This window comes from Capra hircus, chromosome 4 (genome assembly GCF_001704415.2).
Source record: "Capra hircus breed San Clemente chromosome 4, ASM170441v1, whole genome shotgun sequence".
Classification (NCBI taxonomy): Eukaryota; Metazoa; Chordata; class Mammalia; order Artiodactyla; family Bovidae; genus Capra; species Capra hircus.
Genome location: NC_030811.1, coordinates 22483830 through 22496983, shown reverse-complemented (window position 1 = coordinate 22496983; position 13154 = coordinate 22483830). Strand labels below are relative to the sequence as shown.

General features: G+C 39.9%; 1 protein-coding gene across 1 annotated transcript in view; it reads left to right on the top strand.

Annotated features, from left to right (window-relative positions):
• EXOC4 (exocyst complex component 4) overlaps nucleotides 1-13154 on the top strand; it is an 816876-nt gene that overhangs the window by 751186 nt on the left and 52536 nt on the right. The window contains exons 16-17 of the mRNA XM_018046915.1: nucleotides 4015-4193; nucleotides 7370-7529. Of these exons, the coding sequence (XP_017902404.1) occupies nucleotides 4015-4193; nucleotides 7370-7529 (339 nt within the window). The remainder of the gene's footprint in view (nucleotides 1-4014; nucleotides 4194-7369; nucleotides 7530-13154) is intronic.

Sequence of the window (13154 nt, the reverse complement as noted above, 5' to 3'; positions counted from 1 at the left end):
AGAGACCTGAGAAGCCTCACTGTCTGAGGTGGTGATGTCTATAGCTGACTGTGAAAGTATTTTAGCGTTGATGACTTGATTTTATTTTCAACTAAGAGTTAAACTTAGTTTAAATTTCAACTGTGAAATAGCAGTCGATTTCCCCAGGCATGAATCCCACTCCAGGGTTGTTCAGTTTTCATTTTATCAAAAATGTCTCATTCTGGAAGGACTGTAACATGCAGTTACTGGTATCCTGATCAAAACCATACACTTCAAGCATATCAATGTCAGAATGAGTTTTTACTGGAAAAATGAATCTTTAGTTTTTAGTAACTGTTAAAGTGATCACCTATCATAAAAACACACTGATAGTCAAGATATTTGGATTTCCTTAAATGAACAGATTATAAAAATATAGCACATCCTATGCAAAACTTACTTTAAAATGGATCATACATCTAAGTGTAAAACTTCAAACTGTAAAAATCCTAGAAAAAAATACAGGAAGAAATCTTTGTAACTTTGATTGGGCAAAGTTTCTTAAAGCTAACCCCTAGAGTACCATCCATAAAAGAAAAAAAATGATTAAATTGAACTTCACCAAAATTTAAAACCATTCTTTGAAAGACATCGTTAAGATGAAAAGACAAGCCAAAGATTGGGGAGAAATATTTACAAAATGCATGTCTGATAACTTGCTACCCTGGTGGCTCAGATGGTAAAAAATCTGCCTGTAATGCAGGAGACCCAGGTTCAATCCCTGGGTCTGGAGAAGGGAGTGGCAACCCACTCCAGTATTCTTGGCTGGAGAACTCTATAGACAGAGGAGCCTGGTGGGCTACACTTCATGGGGTCACAAAGAGTCAGACACAACTGAGTGACTAACACTTTCTTTTCAGCTCATATAAAAAACCCTCAATAGTTAATATTAAGAAAATAAACAGCTCAACAAAAATTTAGGCAAGTGATATGAATACAAAGATGTATGGATGGCAAATAAACCTATGAAAATGTGTCCAGCATCATTAGTCACTAGTAAAATGCAAACTAAAGCCCCAGTGAGACACCACTGTACATCTATTAAAATGACTAAAAAAAAAATTTTTTTTTTAAACTGACAACACTTGAGGGCAGTATCCTAGAAGAAATAAGCTAGACAAAGAAAGACAACTACTGCATGGCATCACTTATATGTCGAATCTCTTTTTAGGAAATCGCGGAAACAGAGAAGAAAAGTGGGGGCTAGAGGATGAGAGAAATAGGAAGTGGTTGGTAAAAGGCTACAAATCTCAGCTGTAAGATAAATAAGGTCTGAGGATCTAATGTAAACCAGGATGACTGTACTTGATAACACTGTACTGTATAATTGAAATTTGTTGACAAGGTAGTACTTAAATGTTCTCTTTTTTTTTTTTTTAAAGAAAGGATAAATATGTGACGTGATGGATGTAGTAATTATCTAGATGAAGGGAATCCTTTCACAGTGTATACATATATCAAGTTGCCATGATGTACACTATTAAATATCTTATAATCGTTTAATGCCAGTTATACCTCCACAAAGCTTTTTATAAAAAAAAAAAAAAGCTAACAACAAAAAGTGCTGGTGAGAACGCAGAGCGACTGGAACTCTGGTACATTGCTAGTAGGAAAGCAAAGTGGCGCAGCTCCTTTGGAAAACAACTTGGTGGTTTCTAACAAAACTAAATGTACACTTGCCGTACAATGCAGCAATCCCACTTCTAGATATTTTCCCAAGAAAAAGAGAAAATTATATTTATGCAAAAACCTATACGTGAAGCTGATTAATTCATAATCACTGCAAACAAGAAACAACCCTGATGTCAGCTGGTGATGGTTAAAGCGTGGCACATTCATAGGCAGGAGGCCACGCACCAATAACAAGGAATGGACAGCAGCATGGATAAATCTCAGATGTTTGAGGCAGACTGAAAGACACTAAACCCCAAAGGCTGCATGCTATGTAACTGCATATGTATGGCTTTCCAGAAGAGACAAAACTGTGGGGACAGAAAATAGATTTGTAGTTGCAAGAGCCTTGGGGTATAAGTAGAGGTTGACTGCAGGGTGGCACAATGGAGTTCTGGAAGTGACGGAATTGTTCTATAATTTGATTGTGGTGATGCTTATAAAACTGGTTGCATTTATCAAAACTCATAAAACTGTACACTAGAAAGGTGAATTTACTGCTTGTAAATTGTCTGTCACCAAGATGGTGATTAAACCTGTGGTTGCAATATTAGGGATGATGTTCAAGGCTGTGGCCATTTGTTTAGGCATATTCTCATTACCTGATGCCAGCTCTAAGCATGATAGAATCCCGACTCTGGATTATCATCCTGTCTACTTCCAGTAAACCTTTCCTGTCAAGATCAGACAGAGCATGGAAAACAATCACTAAACTTACAGAACAAACCTGTTTGATCTATACCTGCCAGTGGATGGGGGAGGAGTGGGGTGGTTGTATATTTGTTTTTAGTAAATACCTGTATGTGTGGGTGGCCAGTCCTGGGTGTTCATTGGAAGGACTGAAACTCCAATACTCTGGCCACCTCATGCGAAGAGTTGACTCATTGGAAAAGACCCTGATGCTGAGAGGGACTGGGGGCAGGAGGAGAAGGGGACAACAGAGGATGAGATGGCTGGATGGCATCACCGACTCGATGGACGTGAGTCTGAGTGAACTCCGGGAGTTGGTGATGGACAGGGAGGCCTGGCGTGCTGCAGTTCCTGGGGTCGCAAAGAGTTGGACATGACTGAGCAGCTGAAATGAACTGTGGTAGAACAATCTGGCCTGAAATGTGCTTTCACTGCAGCTTAATAGAAAGGTTATGGAGTAGCCAATCCTTTCCCATCTCAGACTTCTTGACAGTTAATGATACCTACCAAAAAGAACCTAAGAGTTGCGCATGTTCAGACTGACTGATTTCAACATAGGAATGCACTGTTCCCTCAAGCTCACTCAGATGTGTCTTCTAAGACAAGTATCAGCTCCTGTCCCGAACCTTTCCTAATACCCTCTGCACACTCCCATGATACCCTGGGTACACATGCTTCTGAGTAAAAAACCATCCTCTTTTGCTTGTTGTTTCTTGGTCGTCCCCATTAAGCCATGGCATTTTAAACGGCACAAACTGTGTCTTATATTTTCACACCTTCTAACAAATTCACACACATTCAGGTAACGTTTTGCTTAAGTAATAGAGTAACAATAATCAATATAATAGTGCTGCCCCCTGTGCCCGTCTGTGTAGTAGTTCCTCAGAGCACCCCGTGAGGTATGTGTTGTTATCATCCCCATCTCGCAGATAAGATAACTGAGGTGTGGAGAGATTAAAAAGTAACTTGCCTAAAGTCAAGCAGCGAGCAAATGACAATGGAAACCAAAGTTTCAGAGATCTGTGACCTCTGCCTCTCATTTTCGCTGCAACAGCATCCTTGAAAGAGAATACTTTTCACTATGTGCAAGCAATCTTGTCACAGGAAAGATTTTTTCACTTACCTATTCATCACCCTCAATGTGTGGATTAAACAAGGGAGGATCACAGAAGCTGACTTGCTCAAGATCACTCAATTTTTCTATAAAATAACTAAGATAGCTTTCTGGGCTTCCTGGTGGCTCAGAGGTTAAAGCATCTGCCTGTGTCTGCCTGCAATGCGGGAGACCTGGGTTTGATTCCTGGGTCAGGAAGATCCCCTGAAGAAGGAAATGGCAACCCACTCCAGTATTCTTGCCTGGAGAATCCCATGGACAGAGGAGCCTGGTGGGCTGCAGTACATGGGGTCGCAAAGAGTCGGACATGACTGAGCGACTTAATGTATGTATGTATGTATGTATGTATGTATGTATGTATGTATGTATGATAGCTTTCTGGTGAAGAAGGGGAAGGATGCATAAAAATTTAAAGGGCCACTGCTGTCTTAAATATTCGGGTGCTCTGTCACAAGAAGAGGGTTGTTTTCATCAGGAAGAATCATTGCTAACTTCTTTCCCCCATCTCTCTCTTCCAGGGTTCACTGTTTCCACTATCTCATCCCTCTTGCGAAGGAGGGGAACTACGCCATTGTCGCGAATGTGGAAAGTATGGACTATGACTCGCTGGTGGTGAAGCTCAATAAAGACATCAGCGCCATTGAAGAAGCCATGAGTGCCAGCCTCCAGCAGCACAAGCTCCAGTACATATTTGAAGGTCAGACCCCGCCCCTGTCCCTGAGAGTTTGGGAGGAAAGAAGGGTGAACGTTTTCCTGATTTTCTCTATTGCTAAAGCTCAAAACTTGTAGAAAAAGCTTTTTTATTTTTTTGTGTGTGTTTGTCTTTTGCTTTTTGGATTAAAGCAGCAATACCTAGCCTCTCTGTGTATGGCTAGGTAGGCAACAATATGGCTGCCATCTGCTCTTTCTTGACGAGGAGATTTAATCCAAGATGAGGCAGATGGCAGCCCGGCTGCCTCCTTGACACACCACTCATGAGAGCTGGGTAAGTGTGTGGCGTGGACCACAAATTAACTCAAGAGGAGCTCATAAAGGAAAAAGAAACACACGCAATAAGAAGAGAACCCTGAGAGATCCCTTCATTGGCTAAAATTATCACTGGAAGGGGAAGTTTTCTTTCAGAGGATGAATTCTTGTCTGAAGAGAAAACAGAAACCACTGATGAGCTGCAGTTCTGAGAAGTCTGCATCCATAAAAGCCTTCAGAGTGAAGGAAGCAAGGAAGGGTGTGAACAGCAGTGCTGTCCAAAGGTGTTTGCCATCAACATTCAGAAAAATGAGCAGCCAGCCAAATCATTTGCATGATGAATTCCTCCAAAGGACCCTCTTTTAAGACTTCCAATCATACCCCCTTTTTTCTTGTTTCAGTTAGTTTGTACATAGACCCTGGGGCCAAAAGTATCTCTGGTGTCTCACAGAATTGAGCCAGTGTAACTCAAAACAAGTTAAGAAGGTACTTAATGCAAAGGACTGTGGCATCCTGAAGATGGAAAGAAAGTGTCAATGCATGACCAGGTCTTGCTTTATGAAGTGATTCTGTTCTAGCAAATGCAGGACCCATTCCCCCCCCACCCCCCCCACCGCCCCCCCCCCGCAAAAAAAAAATCCTGTTTTCCCATTAAATTATGTCATAGTGAGGAAGATGTGTTCTGAAAGGGAATGTTCCTGAAAGACTTTAGCCAGAACGTGTAAGTGATTAAAAAAAAAAAGGTTCGTCAGCCCCAAGGCTTTGTGTCCTGGGGACTGCAGTCGTACTGTCTATTTTAACAGTATAGCACCCATCTAAGAATCACTCTCCTAACCACACAGAATTCCCATCTGGCTTTTGACACTGGCTCTTCCAAGTCCCACATGTCACCATTCACATCCCAGAGTTTTCCTCTCATTTGGACCAGACATTTCTTGACATCTAATCCTTCTGGGAAACAATAGAGGTATAATCCTCTGACACAGAAGAGATTTTAACTAAAAAAAAAAAAAATCATAAATTGGAAATTTCCTACTTAAAAAGCTAGCTGTCCCCTGTCATATCTCTTTCTAAATTCAAGGGCGTATTATTGAATTGCCCCAGTGGGGGAGGTGACAGTGGTCTGTCTTCTTGGTGTGGCAAAGAGAAATATTTTATTATTTTTTAAGGGGTATGTTTAATCACAGATATTGTTTAAAATTCCTGGTGTATAGTGATAATACAAAGCAGACCAGCTTTTAACTGGTTTATTATTATAATTTATCATGCTTAGTTATTATATACGTTTATTTCTGTAATCTATTTTTTATTCTCGATAACCAGTGCATCACCTCATAGCCTGCGCTTAGAGCAGACCACATTAAACCACTGCAGAACAAAATTCTGCCTGAAGTTATGGGCTCAAGGGCATCATAACAAAAGAACCTACAGAGATTTTTCACATAAATTGTCTAGCTTTAAATGTAAAATCCATGTGTGTGTTTCTGTCCCTTTGAGTGAAAATCTTTTTACTTCACCTTAGAAGAGTAGCTAATTTGTCATCTTAAAGCAACATTGGGTGAGTGTAGCTGAAGCAATGGAGAAGGCAATGGCACCCCACTCCAGTACTCTTGCCTGGAAAATCCCAGGGACGGGGGAGCCTGGTGGGTTGCAGTCCATGGGGTCGCTAAGAGTCGGACATGACTGAGCGACTTCACTTTCACTTTTCACTTTCATGCATTGGAGAAGGAAATGGCAACTCACTCCAGTATTCTTGCCTGAAGAATCCTAGGGATGGGGGAGCCTGGTGGGCTGCAGTCCATGGGGTCGCACAGAGTCGGACACGACTGAAGCGACTTAGCAGCAGCAGCAGCAGCTGAAGCAAGAGATGTTGCCTTCTCCTGTCCTTTTCCTACATGTATCCTAATCAAGGGAAAACTTGTTTTGAAGACAGAAGGAGCCTTTGAACCTGAAGTTACACCCTGAGACAAAAATAGTAGACTATTCTCAACTAGTCAGACTCACTTCAGATTTCTGAGAAAATATCTTGCCAGAGTCCAACTTTGTAAGAATAAGAGAAGAAAGAGGAAGAGAGGTTTACTTAGTTCCAAGCATTTAGAATTAAAATCTAACTTCTAAAAATGGTAACCCACATGTTCCTCGGGTTGTTCTGAACCAACATTCCTCAACTTCATTACCTAAGATAACCTGAAATGGGATCTCTTAGTTTGTTGACATCCTAACCAGCAGTTTGTCGAATTTCACAGACCTTAAGACAGTGAGAACAACTCACTTAACGAGACCCCTGCAAACTGCCCGGGAGTCTTGTGTGAACTCAGCAGTTCATGTGTGATCTGCTTTCCCTTCCACTTTGTTCCTAATGACATTCTCTCCCATTACTCCTTTAGAAATGTACTCCATTGTCAGTGTTGGGGTATGTTACCATTAATGCCAAGAGTCCAATTTCTTATTGATTTACTCTTATTTACATAGGTTCCCAGTCAACTTCTGAGCCAAAAGTACAACCCCTACCTGTTTTGTAGGAGGAAAAGGAGGCTAAACAGATAATAGTATTTACATATGGGGTACTCTGCTTTAAAATAGCTCAACAGGAAAAACAGAAGTTTTACACAGTAATTTAAAACAATCCAGCATCTACTCTTAAGCCTTGGCATGTGGCTTTAGCTGCATATGGCAGTGCAGAAACCGTGGGTGTACCAGCATGAAGTGTCCCCACTGGTAACGCCTTGGGCAGTATCTAACTACTCCAGAATCATTGTAAGATCAGGTGGTCCAACCATCAGAGCTAGGTTTTCTTTGGTCACTTACATTTTCTGAGGAGTAGAGAGAGGAACCCTGTGTGTCCGTTTCTTCACGATGGCGTTAATCTGCCTCCTCCCTCCCCATCACCCTGTGCTCACCCCTCAGGCCTGGGACACCTGATCTCCTGCATCCTTATTAATGGGGCCCAGTACTTCCGGCGCATCAATGAGTCTGGCATCAAGAAAATGTGTAGGAACATTTTTGTCCTGCAGCAGAATTTGACCAACATCACCATGTCACGGGAGGCAGACCTGGATGTTGCAAGGTAAGAGAGGGTAGATCGGACTCAGTTTGTATTCCAAAGCATTCTACCAAATCATTAATTAAAATGAATTCTTAATCATTAAAAAGCTAGTTTAAAAAATGAAACAGAAGTGATGGATGTTAATTAAACTTGTTGCAGTGATCTTTTCACAATATATCCATATATTGAATTATTACACTGTACCTCTGAAACTAATAAGTCAATTATACCTCAATTTTAGAAAAAGGATAAAAAATGGAACTAACAGATGTCCTTTGGTAATAGGGAAGTAAGTCTATAAAATTCTATTGGATGTTTAATGACTGTGAAACCGGTAATTTTTCCTATTGTCTAACCTAAGGTCTTTTACTACAGAACTTCAGTAACTTTATTTTCTAATTGTAAAAGTAATGTGTGCTCATTGCATAAAATATGTAACATAAAATACAAAGAAAAATATAAACATCACTCAAACTTTTAATCTAAAAATGCGATATTTGATATAGTTTCTCCTGGTTTTTATGCACGTGCTGTGTGTACAGGTGAGTCTCATTCGTGGGCATGTGTATCATTTCTCTTTACAAAATTATTAATGGGTTTTCTATTCATTTAATTTGTGTTTTCCTATATCATTAGTAACCTTTGAAAACATGGTTTTTCCCATATCCATTAATGTCCCTTGAAAATATTCTTTTTAATGCCTGAACAAATGTTTCATGGGGTAAGTAAATCATAATTTATTTATCTGATTATTAATATGTGCAGATTTGTAGACATTGGGATTTTTTACATTTTCTCTCATTATAAATAACATGTATTGAATGTATTTTTACACGAATCTATTTCTTCATCTCATCTGTCTTTCCCAGTTGAAATCCATCCCCTCTTCTTCCTTTCGTTGGGGAGAAAATGGTTACTCATCACTCATCATGCTATTCCTTCATGTAACTGAGGGTTATTTTTTTTAAATAGTGTTTGGACTTTCTCTTTTCAGGGTTTGCTGATCTCAGTTTTTAGGGTTTCCTTGTAATACTTTTTTTCAAATGTAAGAGTTAATCTTCTCTCTTTATGTGGTCTCAACGCTACTCATACCTTTCTCTTTTTTTTCTTTTTTTTAATTTAAATTTATTTATTTTGATTGGAGGCTAATTACTTTACAATATTGTATTGGTTTTGCCATACATCAACATGAATCCGCCACGGGTGTACACGTGTTCCCAGTCCTAGTCAGTGGATCTTTGGGGCTCTAATGAAAACTTTAGAAGTTTTGAAGAGGATGGATGACGATCGTGGTGTTGGTGTTTTATTGCTGATTATACCTGGATGACTTTTTCCATGAACCCCTTTATTGCTGGGAAGTTTTTTGTTTTTAATAGTCCAGCATGCTCCTGCCTCTTAATTTAGGATTTCTGTGTCTTTCCACTTGACTTTTTGATTCCTGAAGAAGTTTAATAAAATTTGAAATAATTCTTGAGAAATTTCTGGGGATGATGAAATGCTGTGTTACTTTGACAGTCATTAAGACATGCATGCTAGGATCTTTGTCTTGAAGTATATAGCCATACATCTTCACTCTCACCTTTCTTCTCCAAGTTGTCACTCGTTTGTTCCATTGCTGCCCTGTTGTTCTGCCTTTCTGTCCTTCTTCTCTGTCGTTTTCTTCCTGTTTGGGTGTGTGTGTTCATTAAATTCCCTCTCTTAGGCTCAATTCGGTGGAAAGCGTTCCCTGCTCAGATTAGGGAAACCAGGTGTGACTGAATGCTGCATTTATTTGGCCTCCCTTATGGGGAATGATCTCATTATTGAATTAGTCTATTCATAATAACATTGAAAATGGGAAGTTAAGAACACAGAGGCCTGAGGGATACAGAGAAGCATTACTAATTCTCTGAGGAATATAATTCCTAAATTCAATCATCCTTTTTTAAATGATTTTTTTTTTATTTTGCTGAAGTAAGTAAATTAACACAGCCTTTGACAGACACTATGGGGCCTGCACACATACTAAAAACCCTAGCATCTGAATAGTGAAATGATGACTGGGCAGTGTTGAGGCTGACGTTGATGGGCCATGGACCAGCAAAGCATTTCTTCAACGAAGCCATGCCTGTCACGGTTGGATTTGGGAGCGATATCCAAGGAAGCGGCTATAAGCTAAAAGATGACCACTTGGGAGAGATACTGCTCTCATTACTGTTCATGGATTTTGAGAGGAGATAGGCTAGCCTAAGTATATAGCTCTAGATGATTCCGTCCTGGTCACAGTTCAGAAAGACGCATCTTTGCTAGACTTGTAAGCTCCAGGAAATTTTCTGTTTCCTCGGTGTGTGAACCAGAATCAGTGCTCACTTTGTATACTGGATGAATGACTAGGTATCAGATCAAGGCTTCTTTTTGTGGTAAGGAGCTTGGATAATGGCAAAGTCTAGTTTAACATCCTGAACATTTTAACCAGCTGATGTGAGATCATTTTCTTATAGGCTGTTGAGAAACAGAGCATCTCCTTTGCAATTCTTTCTTTCTAGAAAGTGTTGCAAGAAAGAACACTAACTGTTCACAGGCTCTTTCTCCTTCATTTTCTCTTGCTCTCCTACATACACATGTACTAAATACACTTTACAGCCTTGTTTTTTTGTTTTTTTTTTTCCTGTTCTTGATTTTGGTAGGGACAGGTTTTGTGAAATAGGCTCCATCAATTCTATTGAATGTGAAGTGATGTAAAATAAACGTAAGAGTTGATACCAAAATAGCCAGAAATAATAGACTGCAACAGTGTGTCTCAGCATTCCTTAAGCAATGTCTAATCAAGCATAGACAACATCTGTATTTCCAGCAAACCTCTATAGGAGTGTTATCTTCTAATGTAGTAATTAATCACTAGTTGCCATGTGTCAGAAAATTTACTTAACAAGAAGTTGCAAGGCTTTTGTAGCTTTTCACTTTCACAGCCTTCCTGACCAGTGGAAAATAGAACACTCTTCCAAAATAAAGAAGTGAGACATCTGGACTCATTCCGTTTATGTTAATTCTTCTACTCATGGTACTGTTGTCTCTTTCTTCGTACACACCTTTGGTCCAACTAATCTCTAATAGGAATAAATCTTGGGTGAGCAAAGGCTCAAAATAACCCATAATATGACCAGAACTGCTGAGAGACCCTGTCCCCTATGGTAATGATCTCTGCTATGGTTTTGACTCTTTTGACCCAACAGTTGATTTTCAGGCTCAAAAAGAGGCATTGTCCTGGAAAATCACTACAGAGTAGCTAGAAAGTGGAAGGCCACTATGAGTGTGCTCTTTAATTGCCTTAATCAAAGAACATCTTACCCTGAACTGTCACGTGTTTCAAAGCAACCCACTAGTCAGGAGTAACTGGAGAAGTCTGAATGAGTACTTCCATCCCCAGGGTAATGAATCTGGCAGCCTTTATAGTTCAAGTGAAGCCATTGTTGGGGGGAAGAAAATCCCAGAATTTTCCTCCTAGTACTTCCATCTCTTCACACATTTCCCTTTTGTATTGGTCTCTCTCATTACAGTTGCCTCTTTTCTCCTTTATCTCTCCTGTTACCTCTATTATCTCTCCTTGATGCTGTGGTCTTTTTGGTTTTCTTTACACTGATATCTCTCTCATTATTTAATCTGGCACAGATAAGAAAATGAAAGCTAAGGTTCAGGATGTGGTGAGGTCCTAACACATAAGGAAGTGTCCTCATCCTTTTACTCATTCATTCAACAAATGTTTATTGAGTGTGCATCCTCTCTAGGTCCTACCCTTGTGGAATTTATATTATTATGGGCAAGAGAGACAAGCTAATAAACAAGTAAAATCCAAAGTATGCCAGATGATGATACGTGCTATGGTGAAAAATTAGATGTTAAGAAGAATAGAGTGTATTCAGATATAATGAAGGTAATTTGTGATTTTGAGTGTTCAGGGAAGTTCTTAATGAGATGGTAACATCTGAGGAAAGACCTAAAGGAAGAGTAGGTCATGTAAATATATAGAGAAGCTTCTGAGGAAGGGAGCACTAGGAGCAGAGAACTAGAAAGAGGCATGTATTTAGCATTTAAAGACAGGAGAAAGGCCAGTAAAGCTGAAGTAAATAAACAAGGAAAGAATAAGAGATGAGTCACAGATTTAATCAAAGAAGCTGAGATCTTGAAGACCAGTAATAACATTGGCCTTTACTTTGAGGTTGGAAGCTATTAGAAGAATTGGAACAGAAGAATGCCATGATCTGACTTATAAAAGAGTCACTCTGGCTGCTATGTGGAAAATAGATGATTTTCTGTTTTTCCTGAGGAGGGGAAATTACAGACAAGGGCAGAAACAGAACGATCTGTTAGAAAACTATTGCAATAATCTGGTGAAAAATAGTGGTGATTCAAACCACAATTGTAGCAGTGGAGAGGCTGAGAAATGGACAGATTAGGATATATTTTAAAAGTAGAGATAACAGGATTTGTTAAGGGATTGGAAGTGAACAAGTGACCCCAAGATTTTTGTTCTGAGCAATTCGAAGGATGGTATTTTCATTTATTGAAATGAAAATGAGCCAGATGATGGGAAAGGCAGGTTGAGTTGAGGGGGCAGAGGCTATCAAGAGGCTGTCAAGAGTTTGGATTTAGAAATATGAAGTTTGAGATGCTGATTAGATGTCTAAATAAAGGTAAAGAAGAGAGACCTGGATAAACAAATCTAGAGTTCAGGAAAGAGGTGGTTGTTGTTCAGTCTTTCAGTCATGTCTGACTCTTTGTGACCCCATGGACTGCAGCACGCCAGGCTTCCCCATCCCTTACTACCTCCTGGAGTTTACTCAGACTCATGTCCATTGAGTTGATGATGCCATCCAACCATCTCATCCTCTGTCTCCCCCTTCTCCTCCTGCCCTCAGTCTTTCCCAGCATCATAGTCTTTTCCAGTGAATTAGCTCTTCTCATCAGGTGACCCAAGTATCAGAGCTTCAGCTTCAGCATCAGTCCTTCCACCGAATATTCAGGACTGATTTCCTTTAGGATTAACTCATGTGCTCTCTTTGCTGTCCAAGGGACTCTCAAGAGTCTTCTCTAGCACCACAGTTTGAAAGCATCAATTCTTTGGCGCTCAGGCTTCTTTACGGTCCAGCCTCACATCTGTACATGACTACTGGAAAAACCACCGCTTTGACTCTGCGGACCTTTGTTGGCAAAGTGATGTCTCTGCTTTTTCAGGGAAGAGATGTAGACTAGAAATGGGATTTGGGGGTTCATTAGGCTTATAAATGTGATGTTAAAGCCATGAGACAGAGTGAGAAGTGAGACTGCAATGAGAATGAGGAGAGCAGAAAGAAAGGTGACCAAGAATTGGTCCTTGGGTCCTCCACTGCTTAGATGTTGGAATACTGGGAAAGAACCAGCAAAGGAACCTGATAAAGGAGCAGCCAATAAAGTCGGAAAATAACCAGGAGAGGTTTGTGTCCTAGAAATGAAGAAAATGTTTGAAGAGAAGAGTGTCTTCATCTGTGTTAAATGTTGCCAGTAGGTTAAATGAGCTCAGGATAGAGAATCAGCCACTAGTAGACTTGATTGGTTATCTGAAATGCTTTGGTTTTCATTCCTTTATCTGCCCTACAACTTACCTAGTATAGCAACAAACTTGAAACATAT